This window comes from Ictalurus punctatus, chromosome 11, assembly GCF_001660625.3.
Source record: "Ictalurus punctatus breed USDA103 chromosome 11, Coco_2.0, whole genome shotgun sequence".
In the NCBI taxonomy this organism is placed as follows: domain Eukaryota; kingdom Metazoa; phylum Chordata; class Actinopteri; order Siluriformes; family Ictaluridae; genus Ictalurus; species Ictalurus punctatus.
The window spans coordinates 24048544-24072901 of NC_030426.2; the positions used below are offsets into that span (position 1 = coordinate 24048544).

The following is a 24358-nucleotide window of genomic DNA, read 5'->3' on the forward strand; positions in this document are numbered from 1 at the left end:
CCTCCTAGTAGACTTCCGCCCTGCTCGAGCTTTTGTCTGTTGTTGGTTTTCTGGCTTGGCAGCAGCGGAGTCGCTCGCGCGTGCGCGCGCTACAGGCGTATCAGGGGAAACAACGGCTGTTTTAAAAGCGCTTTGCTGAAGGTTAGTAGTGTTTGTTTATTGTTTTCATCCTGTTTATTTTTCTCTCTGAATTGAAACCCGAATCGAGTTTCTATGTGACAGAGTGCAGAAATGTGAAACTAAAGGAGTATGACAGCAGGAAGGACCCGGATGTTTCCGCTTTTGCGCTCGTGCGAAACAGCTCAGCTATACACTGCTTTCTCTACTTATACATTCAACATTGGTTTATTTTCTATTCTATTCATTCTAGATCCGGTTCAGGTGAATACACACATGCATGGTGCATGGATACAGTGTGCTCCATCAATTCAACTCGATTCCCATTAATACAGCCCGAATTCTGTTCATTTTTTTGTGTATATATTATTTATTTATTTATTTATTTATTAAATAAATGCATGGTTACATTCTGAATGCGATCATATATTTATCTGTAGCGTTGCCCCATTTGTCCTAGATTCGGTTTATAGTTTTGCGTTCACACTAGAAAGTGATCTGATCTAATAAAGGACGATTCTTGCACCGGTTTGGAACTGAAACAGTTGCACTCTATTGTTCAAATTCACAAAAAGTGTTTCTTCCCCCGCAACATAATGTACATTAGTAACCTTTGCATGTATAAATTAGTCATATAATATATACACGTATACACAATGAATAAATAAATAAATACCACCACAGCACTAGCAGCGCCAGTCAGTAAACATATCTTTTCTATTTATATATGTTGTACTGGTGTTATATAAATTAGCACACCGGTGCATGGTTATCCAGCACCTTTCTTCCTAATATAAAGAATTCAGTTCTGTTTGGTATCGATGCATTGCATTGTTATATCTATGCTAACTTTGGTTTATGCGTTGGTTTTGCGTTCACACGAGAGAGTTTCCCGGTTTCGGTCTGCGTATTAATATGTCGCACTTATTGAGCCGATCACGTTATTGCACTATATAATTTTTTTTTCCTATTTCTAATTAAATGAGCTCCTCGTTCACTGTAAATCTGTAGATTTTTCTGCTTAATTTAATACGATTTGTGTGTATAATCATTGAAATCCCCACCGTGGCCCTGTGTGGGCGGAGTTTGCATGTTCTCCCCGTGCTGCGGGGGTTTCCTCCGGGTACTCCGGTTTCCTCCCCCAGTCCAAAGACGTGCACGGTAGGCTGATTGGCAGGTCTAAAGTGTCCGTAGTGTATGAATGGGTGTGTGAGTGTGCGAATGATTGGCACCCCATCCAGGGTGTACCCCGCCTTGTACCCCATGCCCCCTGGATAGGCTCCAGGTTCCCCGTGACCCTGAAGGCAGGATAAGCGGTATAGAAAATGGATGGATGGATCATTGAAATCGTTATAAATGTATATTTAGCAGCACTCATAGGCTTCATGTTTGGATCAAGAGATACTGTATGTTTATATATTTAGCAGTGATGCACTTTTGATTCAGTGTTTATCGGTAGATTGAAGCATATTCAACGGCGTGATGTATTTGGATAGATTTGGGTAAATAATATGCACCAGGCTTCCTGGACGGATCATGAAAATCCCATGTTTTTTATTTCGTTCTGTCCTGAATAAGATATCTCGCATAACAGATGTTTACATATCGTCCACAAGACAAGATAATAGCTGAAATTATAAAAATGACCCCGTTCAAAAGTTTACACACGGCCGATTCTTAATCCTGTGTGCCGTCACTTGGATGATCGCTGATTGTGTTTATGTTTTGTGAGAGTTGTTCACGAGTATCTTGTTTGTCCTGAGCAGTTAAACTGCCCACTGTTCTTCAGATAAAATCCTCCAGGTTCGGCACATTCTTTACTTTTCCAGCACCTTCTGCATATCTGAGTGCTTTCCAACAGCGGCTGTATGATGTCGAGATCCGTCTTTTCACGGTGAGGACGACCGAGGGACTCGTACACGACTATTACAAAAGGTGCGAACGTTCGCCGATGCTCAAGAAGGCAAGACGATACGTTAAGAGTCGGGTGTGTAAACTTTTGAACTGGATGATCGGTGTAAATTCTTAGTATTTTGTCTTCTTGGAGACATGTCAGTTTTTTTTATGTAGCTTCTGAAGGGCGGTACTAAATGAAGAAAAATAAGATCTTTAAACAATATAATGATAATTTAATAGAAAGGGCTTCCATATAGCCCCGCCCCCTCCCCCAGACATGTGAAGAATACGAGAGATTGTCGTCATAGGCGTGGAGTGAGCAGGACCTGCCAGATATTCCTTCATCTCCTTTAGAGGGATCGTTCGCCTACAAATGCAAATTCTGCCATCGTTTACTCCTCCTCACGTCGTTCCGAACCTGTATGCATTTCGTTCTTCTGCGGAACGCAAAAGGAGATCATTTTGAAGAATGTTGGTAACCAAATCGTTTTGGTGCCCATTGACTTCCATTGTATGGACAAAAAAACCCCCAGACATTTCTCAAAATATCTTCTTTTATGTTCCACAGAAGAAAGTCAGACATACGGTTTTGGAACAGCGTGAGGGTGAGTAGATGATGATGGAGATTTTATATTTTTGGGTGAACCATCCCTTTAATGTTGCTGTAGGTCTCTTGATCAGTTTAAAGTCCTGTTCTTGGTCGTTCTCCGTTTTCCCAACTTGTTGATGATGACTTGGGTACATCTCATGTTTTGGAAATTGTTTCGTACCCCTATCCTGATTGCTACCCGTATACACTGAGGTCCTGCACATGCTTTCTAAGCTCTTTATGGACCATGGCTTCAGCAGTGCAGATGAAACCAAGTAGATATCAGGAAAATCCTGGAGTTGATCATAATCGCTGTATCGATGAAGGGGGGTGTGTGTTTATATCCACTGAAGATCATCGAGTACTGACGGAGAGACTTAATGAAGGACGTGAAACACAACCTCAGCATGTCGCCTCGCTCGTGTCACTTTCATTCGTGTTTTGTGGAGCGAGGAACTAAACGGGAACTGATGGCACGTAGGAAGTGAAGTTGATTATTGCGGAACTGAAGTAACATCGGACCACAGAGTGTGTGTGTGTGTCTGTGTGTCTGTGTGTATGGTGATAATTGGCACCTCCATGTGGTATAAATTGACAATTTGGAGATGTAAATTTTTAAATTCTTGAAAGCAGTGATGGTGTGTCACTGTTGGAGGGAACCGTGTGTGTGTGTGTGTGTGTGTGTGTGTTTGGCACTGTTAAAGGATGGGGAGTGGCATTGTGCAGCTACAGTGACTGCTTCCCATATGAATGAGAGATTGAACATGATGACAAAAATAGCAGTTGTTCCTCTTTCTCTCTTTTGTGTGTGTGTGTGTGTGTGTGTGTGTGCGCACAGGCAATGTCTCTCTCTATCTCTCCCTCTGTCTCTCTCTCCCTCTGTTTCTCTCTCTCTCTGTCTCTCTCTCTCTCCCTCTATTTCTCTCTCTCTTCCCCCAGATTGCTCTCCTTGAATTTCTGCTCCTGAGCTCACTTCCTGCTTGTGGCTCCTCTAACTCGTGGCAGTGACTTAAGACTTCAAAAACAGGAAATACCCAGACTCTGGGAGATAACACACACACACACACACTGTGCTCTAGATGAATGTTTGACTGATGCACAACTGTAGATGAATAAGTGGGAGATGAAGGAAGTGAGAGACATACAATAAACAACCGGAGAGAGAGAGAGAGAGAGAGAGAGAGAGAGAGAGAGAGAGAGAGAGAGAGAGAGAGAGAGAGAGAGAGATGAAGGTGCGGGGGGGGGGTATGTAGGGATAGAGAGATGAAGGTGCGGGGGGGGGGGGGTAGAGAGAGAGATGAAGGGAGAGAAAGTGAAACAATGAACAAAAGGAGAGAAAAGAGTGCTAACACAAGCATTGTCCGAGTCAGAGATTCCCCTGACGTGTCCACTGTTTTTCAGACACACACATTTCTGCACGATTAATCACAATTATTCACTTTCTAATGAAATGAAGTAAGGAATAAAGCACCTCAGTGCATGCTGTTTTAGGAAAATACTCAATGACCTCCTGGTGTGATGAAGCTACTCTTCCCACCCTGACGTCGCTCAGTTTCCCATAGCAGCACGTCATGAAGTGTTTTATTCCTCTTATACCACAACAATTAGTAATGAACGACATGTCATACTATTTTTCTTTTTTTTTTTTTATCCGTTTATAGTTACATTTGATGTTTTGGAAGGTCCACGAAGCAAATGGGTCTCAGTCCTCATCCTGCAGTGTGTTGTTGGTCTCTTTCAGGTGGAGGAGGGTATGTATGAGGTGGAGGCGGGACAGGATGTGAGGTCATGATCAACCTTTTCTGACTCTCCGTCCTGCGCTAGGGTGTGATTGAGGAGCTCCGCCTCTCTCCACCCAGCAGCCAATCAGGATGCTGGAGGTGAAGCATATGAGTGCGGAGAAGAAGGAGACGGCTGTGGGAACAGGTGTGTGTGTGTGTGTGTGTGTGTGTGTGTGTGTGTGTGTGTGTGTGTAAAGCATGCACAGCATGCACCAGCAGCTATATTTATCTCTTGCCCCAGTGAACTACTTATTCCTCCAGCTCCAGTTAACATTCGCTGGCCTCAGAGAGACGGGGTTGTGTCTCAAATCGTCCACGTCACCCCTTCTGCACTACCGATGGACACTTGTTGATTAGGGACTGTGATGTCAGTGGTATATTATGCCTTTATGCTATGCTAAACTGTCGTTTCTGTATTGTTATTATACACTACTGAACACTGAGTGATTGTTTTAGCAAATCTTCTTTACGTAAGGAATAAAAAGTTACTGTGAATGAGCTGTTGCTATAGAAACAATAATGAAACGCACAATAATATTAACTAGCCGCTTAAGTGTAAATGTTTTGCATCCAAGCAAAACTAGTTAGCTTACATCACAGAAAAATTTCCAAACCCAGGCTAAGATTCTAGAAAATTCCTAAACAAAGCTAGCTAGTTAACCTCGAGGAAGATTTCCAAATAAAAATTGGCATCGTGGGAAATTTCCAGAAAACTTGCTAGCATTATAAAAACTCTCCAAAAGTTAGCTAGTAACTGCCAGGGAAGTAAAATCCAACCAAGAGCTAGCTAGCTAATGTTTAGAAGAATAATCCTAATCTTTGGAATTAGAAATTAGGATATTTTTGAATAAAGATAGCTAACATTACAGAAATGTTCAGACCCTGGCTAACATTACTGAAAATTCAAAAGCAAAACTAGCTAGCTAGCAAAGTGGCATCGAAGAAAATGTCCAAAATTCTTGCTAGCATTAGGGAAACTCCCCAAAAGCAAACTCAGCAAACTGCCATCGAAGGAAAAATCCAATCAACAGCTAGCTAACTAGCCTTTAGCGGAAAATCCCCTCTGTTAGAGAATATTTTCAGACTAACATCATAGAAAATTTTCCAAAACCTGCTAACATTTCCAAAATATGAAAACGGGCTAACGTGATTGAAAATAACTAAACAAATCGAGCTAGCTAACATTGAAGAAAATCACCCTCCAAAATAAAACTACCCCAAAAAACTACCTAGCTAAGCTCAAAAACGATTTCCAAATGAAAAACTGGCTAACTTTTATAGAAAATCCCCAAACAGAACTAGCTAACCAACACCGAACTAGATCCCCAAAACAAAGCTAGCTAGCATCATAGAACATTTCCAGACACTCACTGGTGTTCGAGAAGATCCCTAAACAAAACTAGCCAGCTACCCTCAAAGAAGATTTCCAAACAAAACCTGGCTAACGTTATAAATGATACTGAAACAAAACTAGCTAGCTAAGCAGCATAGCTTAACATTTCCAAACAAAAACACGCACCATAGCTGATTTTTTTTAAAGAGGAAAATCCCCTCTTTTGTGAGGATATTTTCAGACAAAGCTAGTTAGCTAACGTTAGAAAATGTCCCAATAGACAACTAACTATCTAATGATGGTTCAGCCAGACAGCTAGTTCAGTAGAGCTAAGGGAAGAGGACTTTTATTTTATATATAGGAGTTATATATTGATTGATTTATTTATTTATTTATTTATTTATTTATTTAGATTAGTTTGAAGCAGTGGTACTGTGATTATATCCTGTGTGTGTGTGTGTGTGTGTGTGTGTGTGTGTGTGTGTGTGTGTGTGTGTGTGTGTTAGATGAGGGCCGTAGTGTGTGTGTGAGCAATGCAGACCCTGTGTACGTGTACGAGACTCAGGACTGGATGGTTTCTCCGGCCTGCTCTCCAGATGAACACAACTCCATCTCTCCACTGCTGGCTGAGGAGACGTTTCGCTACATGAGTGAGTCATCTCGTGTGTGTGTGTGTGTGTGTGTGTGTGTGTGTGTGTGTGTGTGTGTGCGCGAGCGCACATACAGAGAGCTGTCCATATTAAGAACTAAATTTAGAACCTGTCCAACTGAATGATGGATAATTGGATGGAAACATAGACAGGAAGTGTAAAAGCTGAAGGAGGTGCTGGTTTAGTGGAAGAGTGTGTGTTGAGTGTGTGTTGAGTGTGTGCAGCGATTCATATCAGAGAGGCAGCTGTAGTATTATTTCTAGCCTTTTTAATTCACTGGATTACTCTGCCGGCTTCATGTCGTGTTTCCTCTGAATACCAAACATGCTAAATTGATTTATTTTTCGTTTCTACTTTGATTGGACAGTGTGTGCTTACCCTGGCTAACATTACAGAAATCCCATCAGCAAAGCTAGCTAGCTAACCAAAGATTTCCAAACAAAGCTGACATTATGGGAAATTTCCAAAAGCATACTCGCACAATAGGAACTCTTTAAGTATTATAGAAAATCTCCAAACATGGAATATATCAGAGATATGAATACCCAACTAAAAGCTAGCTATTGCAGCTAAGCTAGCTTTAGGGAGGCCGTTTTCATGCTAAGCTAGTCGGCTAACGTGAGGAAAATGTCCTAATACTAAGCTAAGGGATAAAAGAGTAAATAATCCGCCTTGTGAATGTCCATGACACTGTACTATATCGAGTCTTCATGCCCTTCTGCCTATTTTTTTACGAGCATTGGTGGTGCGGTTCCATGAAGGTCCGAAATAATCCACTTTAAGCAAATAATCCGCTGTGGATGTTGAGAAACGACCCTGATACTGATATACTTATACTGATATTTTCATATTTGAAAGCCCTGCTAGTTAATTTATACCAGCCGCTCCTGTATGTGTATATGCTGTGTGTGTGTGTGTGTGTGTGTGTGTGTGTGTGTGTGTGTACTGTATGTCATTGTAAGTATGCGTGTGTGTATATGTACTGTATGTCATTGTGTGTGTGTACACTGTTCTGTGTATCGGACAGTGTGTATCAAGGTTCTGCTATTTATATACACATTATTCAGTTTCGTGTGTGTGTGTGTGTGTGTGTGTGTGTGTGTGTGTGTGTGTGTGTGTGGGGCAAGGTCAGAGGAATTTATTGCTGGTCCCTTAAGTGCGTCTGACAGCAGATACAGGGCTAAAGTCACGGGATGGAGAGATGGAGAGATGGGGGAGGGAAGGAGGGAAAGAGAGACAGACAGGGTGAGAGAGAGAAGGAAAGAGAGGAGCAGCAGCCATGGCAGTTTTAAACCTTCAGAATGAGGAGCTTTATGACAACTTTGTTGCTGAAGGTCAGAGTTTAAAAGGCATTGAGGAGTGTGTGTGTGTGTGTGTGTGTGTGTGTTGTGTGCCTGCATGTATGTTTTTTTTACTACAAGGTCAGTTGTACAGTATTGTGTGTTTTGATTTTTATTAGTGGTGAGGAGTAAGTATTCAAATTGGTACGCTTGTAGCAGTGTTGGTGTGAGTCTGATGTCATATTTAAGCGCCTCCTGCTGATGTCATATTTAAGCTTTCCATGCTGATGTCATATTTAAGTGCCCCCTGTTGATGTCGTATTCAAGCGTTCCATGCCGATGTCGTATTTAAGCGTTCCATGCCGATGTCGTATTTAAGCGTTCCATGCCGATGTCGTATTTAAGCGTTCCATGCCGATGTCGTATTTAAGCGTTCCATGCCGATGTCGTATTTAAGCGTTCCATGCCGATGTCGTATTTAAGCGCCTCCATGCCGATGTCGTATTTAAGCGCCTCCATGCCGATGTCGTATTTAAGCGTTCCATGCCGATGTCGTATTTAAGCGCCTCCATGCCGCTGTCGTATTTAAGCGCCTCCATGCCGCTGTCGTATTTAAGCGCCCCCTGCTGTTGTGTTGTGTTGTGTGCGTCTGGTTTGAAGAAGAAGCGCATTTGGGTGTGGGTGTGTTCAGGTGTCCACTGGTTTTTCACTATATAGTGTAGAATAGTATGGTCACACAGAAATGTTCTGAGAATAAAGATTGTAGGCATCAGTGAAAGAGCAGAACGTCTCGGTGTAACCGTGTTTAATTTGAAAGATCAGGGCTGATTATCTGACTGAGAGACAATTGAAAGTTTAAAAAAATAGAAATAAAAGACTGAGTTATACTGGAAATTTGGGGCAGAGTCTTTGGCTGTACTACTTTCATGAACCATGACACTGGCTGCATCTGAGCGTTTGAACCGGACAGCTCTGACTGTGAATTATTATTATTATTATTATTATTATTATTATTAGTAGTAGTAGTAGTAGTAGTAGTATTAGTATTAGTCCCAGAGCTAAATAATATGGTAGAAAGTACATAGAATAGACATACAGAACATATTTTTCTCCTTCATTCATCAAGGCATTTTAATATCACCTTTACCCACTTGTTTACGAGAGGAATTTATCACCCGTTCTCATGTCATATTTGGTGGTTTTGCCTGAGAGGCAAATCTGAGTCCGTGTCCTCAATCGACCGTGTGTTCTGTTTGCAGTGCAGGGTCATGGAGTAGAGTGAACCGTCACCGTGTGTGCAACAACGGGTCAATTTCAGACACGCTGTAGAGGGACGGAGTGGAAATCAGGGCAGAGAGGACCAAGTTAACAGGAGATCACATCTTGCCCACAGGTTGTTTCGCAGGTCCTGCTTTGCAAAGCTTCAGCCTTTAACCTTTGACCTCCAGTGTTAGGCTAAGGTCGGAGCTCAGTACTCAGACATGCAGAAAGATATTGTGTGTGTGTGTGTGTGTGTGTGTGTGTGTGTGTGGTTATATAACATGCAATCAACCCGAACTTGTTTAACGTCACTGAACCTGTTTATCGTCAGCGAATGAAACCGGTTCTGAAGGACGGATTGTTTCACAAGGAGGTGATTACCCCGGAGTTTCTTGACCTGCAGTAACACTGTGTGTGACCTGTATAAATTTAGCCTCATCACCGTGAACCTGCTAACTATCCACTAATTTGACATGTTGTGTACTGTATATTATATTATTTATTTATTTATTTACAAATTGTTATGAATTGCAATAGTATGTATTATGTGTGTACTTTTTTTTTTTTTTAATTCTGTATCTGGCTCAGAGACAATTGAAGGGAAAAGGCTTCTCTGTTATGATGTGCGTGAAGTCGTACAGGAAATGTGGGGCCGGGTCTTTGGCTGTACTACTTTCAGGTACGATGGCACCGGATATTAAACCCCGATTGCAAAAAGGTTGGGACGCTATGTAAATAGAAACGGAATGCAATGATTTGCGTATCTCATAAACCATTATGTTATTCACAACAAAACATAGGAAGCATATCAAACGTATCGTTCGGACCTTCGGGGTTGGGGGTCCGTATCCCACCTCCGCCCCGTGTGCACGGAGTTTCACGTGTTCTCCCTGTGTTTCGGGGGTTTCCTCTGTGTGCTCCGGTTTCCTCCGCCAGTCCGGAGGCGTGTGTTGTGCCCCGAGTTCCCTGGGATAGGCTCCAGGCTTCCCGTGACCCTGTGTAGCATAAGCGTTACAGAGAACGGATGGATGGAAACCAGAAATGAATTAAGCTAAGCTATCATAAAGAAGACTGTGCAACACACGGAGTGGTGTACGCCGTGCTACGGCGGGTTTTACACGTTTCCGATTACTGCCGTCTTTTAAATTGAATACTTTTCCCACTGTACAACGTGATCGGAATGATATCTTTTTATTTAGAATTGTATAACAGACCGCGTGATAGTCCTTTAACCCATGGCAGACTGTATGGTGAAGATCCTCTGACGGTAGACCTGTGATTAAAGATGCTGACCGTGTTCTGTTTCCGTCATCAACCAGCGGGATCGCGGCTCGTGAAGAGAACGGGCGAGACGCAGAAACAAGCCCTCGATGTATTATTCGTAGAGGTCGACCGATCGATCGGTTTTGCACCGATAACAGATAGCCGGAGCTGAAACTATCCGCAGCGATAGTTTTTCCCGGCTGCAGGGGAGCGGCCGAGGAGGGTCCGCCGTCATTATACGGTACGAGAGCGGCCTCTAGAGGTGAAATAGCAAACTATCACTGACTAATTTTGTTGTGTTATTTGAAGTGTTTTTTGATTCATCTTGGATGTCTGTATTTTTATTGGTTATTTGGACGGTTAGTTTTTGGTTCAGTTTGGACGTGTATTTTTTATTTATTTACAAATAATATATGTTAATTGATATATTTATTTCATTTTAAAAAGTACAGTACATTGGTACAATCAGTACTGTTTTATTTTTGTAATAAAGTTCAGGATTATTTGACTCTGCGTGTTTTATGTTTTCATTCAGTATCAGTTTGAAACATCGGTCGATTAGTCGGTTATCGGAAGATATCGCCCGACTTGGTTCTGGGTATCGGTAAAATCCACTATCGGTCGACCTCTAATTATTAGCAGCGTCATGTCTGGAGGAAACGCGCTTTAAAAGGTGAAGAAGAGGAGTTTGGAGCGGTTCATGCCTGGGTAAAAGAGGAAAAACGGGAAAGTCTGTTGTTCGAAGTGAGCTTGGGGTATTGAGGATATTTTTTGCCGTGGGTAAAACTCTATTCGTAGCCGTGATGCGAGTGTTTTTATCGGGAAATCGGAGCTCGGAATGACATCATTTTCAAAGTGGGGGGAAAAAACATGGACGCCTGTACAGTATGTACGTCTTTTGTTAGCAACAAGCCAGCTAGCTACCTGTGATGAGTGGTGTATATTTACCTCCACAAAACTGTACAGTCGGTGTCATAGATGTCGCAAGTAAACATGTCTGTATGTTGATTGATCTAAAGATAATACGTGTGTGTGTGTGTGTGTGTGTGTGTGTGTGTGTGTGTGCAGCATAACTAACTCATTTACAGGTAAGAAGCGTTACTGTGTTTATCGTTGATGCCATGAGCAGCCGTGTTGGTCTGATGAACTCGCTGAACTCGGCGTGGAGGAGACCGTCACGGGATCATGAGTGGGAATTCTGAGTTGAGGAGGCGTATGGGGTTTTTTTTAATCTTTTTTTTTTTCTTTTTTTTTTTTTTTTGGTCGGTCGTTCATGACTAAGCGGAAACTTCAGCTCCTCGGAAAATCCGAGTTTCTCAAGAGCTCGGATTTCTTCTTCGACTCGCAGCACGGGAGCCGAAAAAGAGAAATAATGGCACGGTTGCGACTGATTTTCTGTAATTCGAGCCGCACTACAGGAAGAAGACGACACAGGATGACGTACATAACCTGGAACAGTGAAAACAAAATCTCAACTGTTGTGGAAAAATATGAAGGAGTAGATTAGCTCTTTGGGTGTTTTTGTGTAAAGTCTGTGTGAAGGTTTTTATATTGCGTAGGAGGTGTGTGTGTGTGTGTGTGTGTGTGTGTGTGTGTGTGTGTGCTGCGTTCTGTTTTTCTGTGTGTGGGTGGGTGTTTAATATAAGCATTAATACCACATTATGAATCTTCTCTTTGCCCAGGTGCGCTGTCTCTCTGGGTGAGGGGCGGAGCCTATGGTCAGGTGCTGAGGCTCTTTCCAGCTTTGCACTCATCCCTCCATCATTTTCTCTCTTTCTCATTCTGTCTTTCTTCTCTCTCTTAACTATCTCTCTCCTTTCACTTCACTATGGCCATATCTCTCTCTCTCTCTCTCTCTCTCTCTCTCTCTCTCTCTCTCTCTCTCTCTCTCTCTCTCTCTCTGGTGAATGGGTGTCTCACATCTGCCTCAGCTGATTATACCCTCACTGTCCAGCATTTAACATCTCTCTCTCTCTCTCTCTCTCTCTCTCTCTCTCTCTCTCTCTCTCTCTAGCTTTTCTCACCCTGGAGCCCTCTTCCTCCTCCTCCCTCTCCCGCTCTCACACTTTCTCCAAAGGTATCTTGCGCTATAATTCCTCTTATTTACTCTCTTTGTGTTCTTTATTGCTCTCTCTCCCTCCCCTTTGCTCTGTATTATAGTTGTGCATGTGACTTAGCTGTGCCCAGTTTAGTGTGTGTGTGTGTGTGTGTGTGTGTGTGTGTGTGGTTTAGCATGGCAGTTTTAGTAGCTGATCATTACTGCTCTGTACTAATTGTAGCTTTTTCTAGCATGACTCTGTGGGAAACATTTAGAGGCTAGATTATGTTTCCTGCATGCAGAGAATTGTGGGTAGTATTGTGTTTCCGTATAAGTGCGTGTGTGTGTATGAACAAGTATAAGCCTTGTGTATATACACATAGTGTGCTTGTGTGTAGGCATGTGCCACTATGAAATATTCTCATTACTTCTCATCGTCACATGACTTGTTTTTTTCCGTAATAAATGAAACGTCTACCCGTAGCTGTTATTTTTAGCTCCCGTTTCCTCCGTTATCATCGTCATCATAACTGTATCGTCGCGTGACGTACCTTGATCTAGCGACCTGTTCTCGTCATCTTTCTTGCTGCTGATCTTTCAGCTGACGTCGTATTTAAATAATAACGTTCGCCTACGATTTGTCGTTTTCGATCGTTTCAGCGCCCGGTCGTGTCTCGTTTCAAATTCCACTTTAGCTAAATCATCGCCGCTAGCTAGTTAGCCGTATATAACCACGGAAACGACGTCTATCGTCCTACATTTATACGTTCTATATTGGGTGAGTAGAATTACGGGATGGATGTGGTCCAAAGTTTGGACGTTATATAAATACGTATTATATAAGAAATAAAACATTTAACGTTGTGACGTTTTACGGAATAGAGATGCTACGGCTTTTTCTTTTTATAACGAAAACCTCAGCTGATACGGGAGCCCGTGCGATAGTGTTTTCTTTAAAAATGACTAAGCTTACAATGTTTTTCCACACAGATTGTTTCCCTTGCATTGTAAATGTAATAAAGTGCAAAGTATAACCAAAATAAATTCGACCCCTCCCCAACCCCCCACCCCCTACTGTCTGTCGAGTTTGGCTTAGCCTGGGCTGTGAGGTAAACGGAACGCTATTGGCTATTTAAATAGGGGGCTCTCTATGTCCCGCCCTGACTTCCTGTTTAGTGGAAATTACGTCAACACGTCGAATAGCGCTACGGGTTTCAAGGCACTTGACGGAGAGTTTAAAGAAAAGGAACATGTCCAGGTCCACGATACATTTCTTTTCCAATCCCAATTCCAAACTTTGCCATTCGTCCCAGGATCTTTGATACGTTTTATTTCGATATCCGAGCCACCGTGTTGTGCTGGTATCAGCCCGATCCTGATACTAGGCGTCTCTGATTAATGGATCGTTTTCCCGAAATGTTTTATTCCTCTTACACCACAGCAACTCGCCAACGGTTACAGTATTTAATATATTACAGAATGACGCGTCGTAATTTTTGGTTGCAGCTTTACTTCCGACTGTAAAGCTGTAGAGCTGACACTGGAGACTCCTTCCATAAATGACGAATAGACAAATCTTTATCGAACAGTTTGTTGGCACGTGCCTACTTGCGTGTGTGTGTGTGTGTGTTTGAGTTTGAGTTTGACCCCCATCCTATCTCCCTCTCTCTCTGTAGTTCTCACCTCCGACCGCGTGGAGCAGATGACAAAGACCTACAATGACATCGAGGTGGTCACACACCTGCTGGCCGAGGTGCGTAATCGGTCGATCTGTTTGAACAGCCGTAACCGTTCCTGATTCCCGATTCGCTGTCTGATTCTTGTGTTCCGTTTCAATTCCACTGGACAGCGGGACCGGGATCTGGAGCTGGCTGCTCGGATCGGTCAGTCTCTGCTGCAGAGGAACCATGTCCTTCAGGAGCGCAACGAATCACTGGAGGAGCAGCTCGCACAGACGCTGGATCAGGTACACACACACACACACACACACACACACACACACACACACACACACGTATGCAGCAGGGCTATAACCGGGCAGGCATGTTATGTATAGAATAGAGGTTATGGTCTTGTTGTCATCTCCAGGTCCATCAGTTGCAGCATGAGTTGATGAAGAAGGACGAGCTTTTGCGAATGGTGTCGAGTGTGAGTGAAGAGAGTGAGACGGACTCCAGCTCGTCTCCGTCGCTTCACCACGCACCCTCTAATCACACACTCGCACACACACTCACCCTCAGCCAGCTGGAGGTGCTGCAGAGCAAACTGCAGGAGCTAGAGGAGGAGAACCACAAACTACAGGTGGAGGTGAGGGACATCATGACTAATATCTCTCTCTCTCTCTCTCTCTCTCTCTCTCTCACACACACACACACACACACACACACACACACACACACACACACACACACACACACACACACACACACACACAGAGGATGGATGAGATGGAAAGATGGAAGAATGGACTGTGTAGAGGTCATCCGGGAGGCCCTCTTATATTATAGCTCATACAGAGGCCCTCTTGCTGCGTGGCTCACCCGGGAGGCCCTCTCGCTGTGTAGCTCACCCGGGAGGCCCTCTCGCTGTGTAGCTCACCCGGGAGGCCCTCTCGCTGTGTAGCTCACCCGGGAGGCCCTCTCGCTGTGTAGCTCACCCGGGAGGCCCTCTCGCTGTGTAGCTCACCCGGACAGTACTTTTAGTGTCTAGCTCAGCCAGGAGGCCCTTTCACTTTATAGCTCATTCAGGGGGCTTGCTCATCCAGTAGATCCTTTTAATGTGTAGCTCATCCAGGAGGCCCTCTCAGTGTGCAGCCAGGTTTTGGGGTTAAAATATCCTGCCCCTGGACCACTAGCTGCAAAGCATGAATGATGACGAAGCCAAACATGATGAGGCACGGTGGTTCATGGAATAAAACAGTCGTTTGTCTGCATTAAGAAAGTCCCAAAGAGAAGACCAAGCGCAGCCAAAAAATGTCAGATCTGTGATCATAGGTGATTCTTTCTAACTGCAAAAGAGTAGCAGCCTGACTCGTCCACAATACAACACACGATTTCAATTGTACGTCTGCAGGCGGGCCAGCTGAAGAAGGAGACCATCACGTACGAGGAGAAAGAGCAGCAGCTGGTCAGCGATTGTGTTAAAGAGCTCCGTAAGTTCATCACAGTTTGTCTAATGTAGTGCCTTTTTGTTTTGGAAACTCTTGATAGAAGACTGATCTCAGAACCCACTGTAGCGAATTAAAAAAAAAAAAATTAGTTCTTTGGGACGAAAAATTGAGGCTGTGTGTGTGTGTTTCTTAGGCGAGTCGAACACTCAGATGGTGAATCTGACTGAAGAACTTTCTCAGAAGAACGAGGATCTTATGAAACAGCAGGAGGAGATCTCCCAGCTCCTGTCACAGATCGTGGAGCTCCAACAGCGCCTCAAACAGGTGAAAAATGTGGAGGTGTGCAGACAAAAAAGAGAGCGCGAGAGAGTTGAGGGATGTGTAGAATGTAAAGAGATGGTGGAGAGGGAGAACCCCAGAAGAGAAATCGAGGCCGAGAGAAAACGGGAAAGGCAGACGGAGATGAAGATGGTGGCTAAAGTGTTGTTTGTGTTGATGTTTTCAGTTAGCACTGGAGAAAGAGGAGCTGAGGATTCATCTACAAGCCTCAAAGGACTCCCAGCGACAGCTAACTGCTGAGGTACACACACACACACACACACACACACACACACACACACTTTACACGCAAACATTGTGCTTTCTTCACCATCCAATCCCGGTCCTACTCCTACTCCTGTGTTTTAGCTGAACGAGCTGGCTGACAGGAATGCGGAGTGTGTAGGGATGCTGCACGAATCTCAGGAAGAGCTTAAGGAGCTGCGCGGTAAGATCAGTCCGTCTGCAGGCCTGCGCAGGCATCTCTCACACAGCCTCTACCCCATGGTGAGACGCACACCTGTCTCTCTCTCTCTCTCTCTCTCTCTCTCTCTTTCTCTCTCTCTCTCTCTCATATGTTCTTCTACTACACATACCAAACATTACGGGATTATTTATTTATTTATTTATTTACGTTCCGTCACGTTTGTCTGTCCCTCTTTCTCAGGAGTGTCTGGCGGCCGAGATTGAAGGCACTATGAGGAGGGAGTTGAGCGTAGAGGAGGAGATCACATTTCAGGACCAGAGGTAATACAAACGCACAACTGGTTACTGTTCAGACGGGATAAGATAGCCAGACGTGTGTGTTAATTAATGTAGTAGGAGGACATCTGGAGTAATTATGATCGACTTGCATGGGATAAGTGAGATCTGTAAATCGTCGAGATGCCAGCTCTTTCACAATCATCACCCTAAAAAAAGCCATGTGTACTATATATACACACCTCATTTTATACAAACTGATCGTTTTAACCTTTTATTCAGGATTGCGCATGTATGTTTTAATATATATTCATTCTTTATTTATTTTTTTCCCCCCTCACGTTTTAGAAGAATAATAATAATAAAGTCATCAAAACTCTGGAGTAAGACAAGCAGAACTATGGGAATTATGTATAAGTGTGCAAAATCACATGTACTGTATATTATGAACATTTATTTACATTGATACATGATTACAGAGATTTTGTTCATATAGAGCTTTCATTTTGGTGACTAGACTTGTGCCAAATGACCTACTATACACTATGGACTTACACTATGCACTATGTACTTTGCAGTGTAGTGTATGAAGTTTGGAAGGGTAGTAAATTCCGAGTAAATTTGAGCCAGTGCCTGGTAGCCCCGCCCCTTTTCTGTAAGCGAAGCTGCGACTGAATGCATGAAGTGTCTGACATTTTTCGGTTGAATAAGTGCATCATCCGGATACTTGAAGTGCACTTCTTCTCGGTGGGATTTTCAGGGTGAACATTATTTACACCGATCAGCCATAACATTAAAACCACCTGGTTAATATCGTGTAGGTCCGCCTCGTGCCGCCAGAACAGCTCTGACCCGTGGAGGCACGGACTCCACAAGTCCTCTGAAGGTGTGCTGTGGTATCTGGTACCAAGACGTTAGCAGCAGATCCTTTAAAGTCCTGTATGTTGCGAGGTGGGGCCTCTGTGGATCAGATTTGTTTGTCCAGAACATCCCACAGATACTCGATCGGATTGAGATGTGAGGAATTTGTTGGCCGAGTCAACATCTTGAACTTTTGATGTTCCTCAAACCGTTCCTGAACAATTTTTGCAGTGTGGCAGGGTGCATGATCCTGCTGGAAGAGGCCACTGCCATTAGAGAATAGTGTTGCCATGAAGGGGTGTACTCGGTCTGCAGCAATGTTTAGGTAGGTGGTATGTGTCAAAATAAAATCTACATGGATGCCAGGACCAAAGGTTTCGAGCAGAACATTGCACAGAGCATCACACTTCCTCAGCCAGCTTCCCACAGTGCATCCTGGTGCCATCTCTTCCCCAGTCACCGGTTCTGGACCACTTTTGGTAGGTATTAACCCCTGCATACCGGGAACACCCCACAAGACCTGCTGTTTTGGAGATGCTCTGACCCGGTCGTCTAACCATCACAATTTGTCCCTTGTCAAAGTCGCTCAGATCCTTACGCTTGCCCATTTTTCCTGCTTCAAACACTTGCACTTTGAGAACTGACTGCCTAATATATCCCACGGTGGTTTTAATGTTATGGCTGATTGGTGTCCACTACAAAATGGCGTAGAATAGTAGGGTAGTGCGTAAGGTCTGGCTGTAATCAGATCTTCCATGTCCTCGGACTATAAAGTTAAACATGCCTAACGCCACAGTTGCTAACTTTACAGCACTTTACATTATATTGATTCACAGAGCTGAATTAAACTGCTTCTGGTGTAAAAATGGGCTTTAGTCCTATCTGTGCACCTAGGATTAACCCATGACCTTTGACCCTGTGTTGCAGGTCGAGCCAAAAGCGTGTGTTTCAGACAGTGAGGTCAGCGAATGAGTCAATAATGCGAGCAGCAGCAGGGACGCCTCCTATTCCCGGGTCGGGGCACTGCAGTGTGGTGATGACATCACAGCCGTTTCATTCCAACACACACCCCACGCCTGACGGAGACCCACAGCGTCGCACGGACAAGTGAGTGTGTGTGCTACCTGTGCAGCGTATGTTTTTCTGTGCTGTTCTGTAGTGACCTGTGTGTGTGTGTGTGTGTGTGTGTGTGTGTGTGTGTGTGTGTGTGTGTGTGTGTGTTTCCTTCAGCAGTGTGTGCGTGGGCCGGCCCGGCTCTCCTGGAGGAAGTGACCTCGTCTCTGCGCTGCGTCGCCTCACTCTGAGGAGGCAGAACTTCCTGTGTGAGCGTCAGTACTTTCAGGCCGAGAGGACCAGGAAGCTGCAGGAGTTCTCCGACGGGGCGGAGTCAGAGGGTGGTGCGAGTGGCTGCAGCTCTCCAATGGGAAGCGTCCGCTCGTCTTTCACCAACCTTTCAGAGTTCTCCATGTCCTCCGGCTGCTTTAAGACGTTTTTGCCCGAGAAGCTGCAGATCGTAAAGCCCATGGAAGGTGAGTCCTTAAAAGAAATAAATCATAAATGGTGCCCTGCTCACTACACCCTACAGGCGAGCACTACATAGTGTACTAGTATAGGGAACAGATTTTGAATTGATGAATCTGCAGCCTCTTTATCAGTCCGTTGTGGATGTGTCCCAAACCACACACCCTATTCACTACGTAGGGCGCATAAACACCATCATAAACGCTTCACTGTATATTGTCTGTTGTTGATGTGTCCCAAACCACATGCCCTATTTATTATGTAGGGAGCACAAACACCATCACTATATTCTGTCCACTGTGGATGTGTCCCAAACATCCACACACCCTAATCACTATATAGGGCACATAAATCTATCACACATACCTCCCCTCATCGGTTCATTGTGGACGTGTCCCAAGCCACATCCTCTACTCCCTCTGTAGGGCATAAAATCACCCATCACAAATGCCTCTACATGTTCAATTCACCGTGGGTGCGTCCCAAACCGCAGACCTTATTCACTATATAGGGTATATAAACACCATGAGAAGTGCCTCGCCATTGTTATTCCACCATGGGCTTGTCCCAATCCACAGCCCCTATTTAATAAATAGGGCACATAAACACCAGTACGAATGCCTTGCCATCATCGGTCCAGCATGGGAGTGTCCCAAACCACACCCCCTTTGACGTTTGTCCTTTTCCTCCTGAAGGCTCTCTGACACTGCACCACTGGCAGCAGCTGGCAAAGCCACACTTGGCCTCCATCCTCGATCTGCACCCGGGTGTGGTCACTAAGGGCTTTAGGCCCCTCCCACAGGATTCTGTGTATCATCTGAACGACCTGGAGGAGGACGAGGAGAACGACAGAGTGCCGTGGGTGGACAACACAAAGCGACGAGATGAGAGGAAGACGGGAGGGGAGGGTGACGACGAAGGGATCACGTTCAATGTGCACTCGTCCTCCACTCCGGAGGGAAGGAAAGAGAGGAGTGTTTTCACGCCACTTAAAGCCCCGCCTCTTTCGCCATCTGTAAGAGCGTCTCCTGTCTCATTGGCTGCAGCTGTGACATTTGACACCTTAGTAAATTCAGCGTCAGGGTCGACGGCACTTCCTGTGTCCCAGCCAAGCCTGAGTGTTACTACAACAGCGCCCTCTATGGGTGAGTTTATTACTGAATTATTACACCACAGTGCTGGTGAATTCTCTAATCTGATTGGTCAGAAGGTGGTGATTCATTTTCTATAACAGCAGCCCTGATGGTAGTGCAGCTCCAAATCACATGTTTACCCTCGTTCTGATTGTTTCTATAGTAACAACACACAGGAATGTTATTCAAGATACTACTCGGTATGTGCGAGTGTGATTAATTGATTTTTTTTTATAAAGCAGTGAATCCTGGTAAGTGTCAGAGCTCCACTTTCTCCACCTACACCTTCACCACCTGCCGCATCCTGCACCCCAGTGATGTCACACAGGTCACACCCAGGTACTGCTCTCTGATTGACTGTTTCTGTTCCTGCAGTATTTAATTCATTAGACTGGTGTGTTGGGGTGTATGTTATTAATTCACTCCGTCATTTTCACTGTATTCGTTGTTTCTTTTATTCTTGATCTTTTTATTCTTTTATTCTTGTATTTTTTCCCCTCTTCTCTTTTCTTTTTCACTTTCATAACTGTTTGTTCTTCTTTCTGTCCCTCCCCTCCCCCCATACCTTCCCTCAGCTGTGTGTCCACCCCGAGTTCTCTCCGCTCCGTTCCCTCCACCCCGGTCACTCCGTGCAGGTTGAGTCTGGGTGACTCGTTTCCTCCTCGTCGCACTACAGCGCCCCCTGCTGGTCTGGCTAAGCTCCTGTTGGAGAAAGGCATCTCTGCCCAGAGAGTTCCTGCTCCTCCCTCTAAACCGCCTCAGCTCCTGCACCTGCCCCCCAGTACCCCTCCCAACTCCCCCTGCCCCTCCCCTGTACCCTTCGAGTCAACCTCCACACTCTCTGACAACTTCCTGGCATCACGGCCGGCTGAGCTCTTCCTGCAGGACGTATACGGCGTGAAACCCGACCTCGTCGAGCGTCTGCGCAAGCTCGGATTGGACAAAAAAGTCATCCGGACAGACTCGGACACGGCTCAGCAATCATCCACTCTGTTACCGACAGGGGGGGGAAGCTTATTGGTGGGATTGAGGCGGAACCAAAGCCTGCCTGCTATGGTTGGTCAACGCAGCCCGTCCTACCCTGTTCCGCCCCCTCACCCCACCTCCCTCGCCCTGCCTACTCCTTCCTGGGGTAACTTGAAACCACGCCCTACTCGTAGACACACCTCCCTTTCACAAGCTCCTTTTCCTAATGAGCATTAAAGAGCTGTTTGAGGTTGTTTGGCCAAAAAAGGGATTGGTGATTGGATGAAAATGTATTTTGTGGGCGTGGCCAGGGGTATGGATTAATCACTGACCTTTCTTGAGCTTTGCTCGGCTTCCTGTAAACTAACAGTAGACTAAAAGGCATGAAGAGACGGTCGCTCTTCAGTTGTGGCTTATTTCATAAAGCACAATCGTGTAAATAGATTTTTGGCATATTTATAGGCCTAGTTATACGCAGCAACAGGAAATATCACATGTCCTGATTTGACCTGGGGCAACAAGGGTGGAGCTTGAATATAATATAGCTTGAAAATACTGGTTTCATCACATAATATAGCAGAATATATAATGTTAGCTAGCATACTAGCAAACTTGGTTCAGATGCGATTATAATGTTCAGCTCAATGATATCTTGGTAAATAGCTTACCTAGCTATAGCTAGCTTGCTAGCAAACATGACTAGCGATGTATGATTATATTGCTACTGTTGGTGAGGTAGTTAAAGGGATAGCCGGCTAACGTTACAACAGTTCCGTGTCAAGCTAGCTGCCTAGATTAGCAAATTAGACTGAATTGTATAAATGAAACGCAGTATTTTATGCTAAGCCCCACCCTCGTCGACTCGGGAACGAGGACGTGCAGGAACGATCGATCAGAATGTTGCGTTAACTTTTTATTTATCCCGTCAAATAAGACTGTTTTGCTTTCACCATTCACTCTCCCCACATCGAAGCGTCTCGGAGTTTAACCTCAGTCGTAGCCACGCTGTCCGTTTATCCCCGAGGCTCTGCGGATCGAGAAAGGTGAGAGGACGTCGAGCAGGGATACCGCACGTAGGGTGAAGTGATCAAGGGAATAAGGAAAGTGTGTTACGGAATGAAAATTAGCGCTTCGTATGCGCGTGGGGTTTTTTTAAAGTGTAGAGCGTTTGTGGTAAGTCGAAAAGGACGCAGGATACAGATGGATCATGAAGGTGAATTGAAGGTGATTTAAAAAGTAGAAGTGAAATAGGAATAATAAATGAAACGATGAGCTTGCAGAGCCTCGGGGGAAACACGGTGCGTCAACACTAAGTAGTACTTTAATTCAGTGCCGGCTAGGTTCCGTACCGCTCATGTTACTGTGTCTACAACTCCTCACCCAGCATGCATCTCTGCCTGGTGTGCTAATCTTAGTTTTAACCCCGAAAGCACATTTTACAGCGGGATTTCACGATCGACAGTCTATCAGGGATTTAAATGCGCATTAGGTTGGTTTGACATTTGAATGATGTCTGCTAATGCTCACGAAGCTCCGCCCCTAGGATCTGTGGTGGCCTTGTAGAGTGTCTATAAAAGAAAAACGACTGACCGGAAGCATATCCAAACACAAACATGTTTTTCCTCTGTGACTTTTGCTAAGGCCACAGCTTAATCCATTGTTGTTGTTGTTGTTGTTGTTTTTAGCATGATCTACATATCATAATAATTAAAAAAAGGAATAATTAAAAAAAAAAACGCACCATTTAAAGCCTTATGAAGAAACGGTGTTATTAGGGACTTTATGTTCAGGGAGCAAGAGAAGGGATGGGAACACCCTCGTCTTACATGTTTCATTTGTACTGTGTTTATTCTAAAGGGAATGGGCACGAGTTCGCCTCACATTTTCACACACATGGTGACGCAGTAGTTCAATCTCGAGCTTGGGTTACTCTGTGTGTGTGTGTGTGTGTGTGTGTGTGTGCATGGTGCCTTATGAATGACTAGCGTCCCATCCAGGTCGTAATCCTGCCTTGGATCTGCTCCGGATGCACCACAACCCTGACCAGGTCATTAACGCTCTTCATTAGTTCTACTCCGGTACAGCGTGTTGTGATTGGCTAAGAGCAGTAACGCATAACACACAGATCAATAACTTCAATATCGGTACCAACCACTGCGAATGGTATTTTCTCATGACGCTCAGTTTTCCACATCCCCCTCCCCCCCATTCAAAGCACTTTTTTTATTTTTATTTTAACCCACTAACATAATGGTATTTATTATTAAATGACAGAGTAGTATGTACAAGCAAGAGAACATAACCATAAGCTAGTGGCATGAAGTAATTTTATTAAGCACTTTCATTTAGAAGAGGTATTTCATTAATATATGTTGCTTATGAGTGTGTTATTTTGGTAAGTTTAAGAAGGGATTCGACTTTTTAAAACCTTTTTGTCCTGGTCCAAACCAAAATGAACATGATTTGACCAGCGTTTTTGCTGGTTGGGCTTTATTACTGCTTTTGTTGTTGTTGTTGTTGTTGTTGTTGTTGTTATTGTTATTATTACTGTTATTATTCTTTTTTTGTAAACTAAACTTGTATGTATGGTTGTAGTTGCAAAGTCTTGCGTTTTATTATAGTGCCATTTTTAATAGCCATTGGATAATGCACTGAAATGGGGCGTGGCTTGTAACGTCACCGAGACGTCTGCTTTAGATAGTTATGAAAACATTTAATATAGTTGATATAACTTGCTGAAGGAATTCATTGCCACGTGATGTATTGTACAGGATTTACACATTGTTGGAATGTTACAAAGAAGCACAGCATGTGATTTGGGTTCGACTGGCTCAGCGTTTGTAACAGTAGCTATTTAAATGAAAATTAAATGTACATCGTTCGTTTATGCCGAATTTACTCTGGCACCGGAGCTCCAAGGCTTTTTCTGTGTATACATACAGTACACAAAGTTTGTATTCCCTTCCTCTAATGACCCTAGATAAACATTTTTTTTTTATTATTTAAATGCGCCATTTTTAGGAAATAGTAAAGTTAGCTTGAAGAAAATGAAGTTGAAACTTGAAACTACACGATCATCTATCATCATCATCATAATCACTTCCAGCTTTCTGCTGTAAGTTCTGCTTTCAAACTTTCAGGCAATATCATTCTGGTTGTCCAAAATGGCCGCCCAGGGAGATAATTTGTACGTTTATAGAACAGACTTTAAAAGATATAGAGATATTTCTGGGAAAGATTTTCCACGAGAAAGACTAGCCTTGTAGCTCCAGTCCAAAACTAACCCATGTTGGACACCGGACGCGTCTTGTCCTCAGAGCTACTCTCCTCATCCTCACATCTTCTCAGACACTCAGGGTGAGCGGTGGTGATGATGATGTGTTTATGATATTCATTTGATAAGCACAGAGATATGAATGTTGTCCTGTTTAAATCCTAATCAGTGCTGTTTTTTCTTGCCTCCCCTTTTTTTCCTTTTTTTTAAAATAAAGCAATGAAAAAATATTTTCCCCACGTTTCATTTAATACCGTGGCAGAAAAC

General features: G+C 44.0%; 1 protein-coding gene across 9 annotated transcripts; it reads left to right on the top strand.

The window, feature by feature from the left end:
* trak2 (trafficking protein, kinesin binding 2) lies at window positions 1-24321 on the top strand. Of its 9 annotated transcripts, none has more exons than XM_017479325.3 (17): window positions 1-141; window positions 4344-4528; window positions 6223-6366; window positions 12184-12246; window positions 13884-13960; window positions 14057-14173; window positions 14296-14514; window positions 15280-15358; window positions 15510-15640; window positions 15822-15896; window positions 16004-16141; window positions 16302-16381; window positions 18125-18304; window positions 18428-18726; window positions 19414-19863; window positions 20091-20190; window positions 20427-24321. In XM_017479325.3, exons 2-17 carry the CDS (start codon window positions 4474-4476, stop codon window positions 21052-21054), a joined length of 2835 nt encoding a protein of 944 aa, XP_017334814.2. In that variant the 5' UTR covers window positions 1-141; window positions 4344-4473; the 3' UTR covers window positions 21055-24321. The 9 variants fall into 9 exon arrangements, with proteins under 9 accessions (XP_017334814.2, XP_017334816.2, XP_017334815.2 ...); XM_017479327.3 differs by having other exon boundaries at window positions 20094-20190; XM_017479326.3 differs by having other exon boundaries at window positions 18431-18726.
* The last annotated feature ends 37 nt before the right edge of the window (window positions 24322-24358 follow it).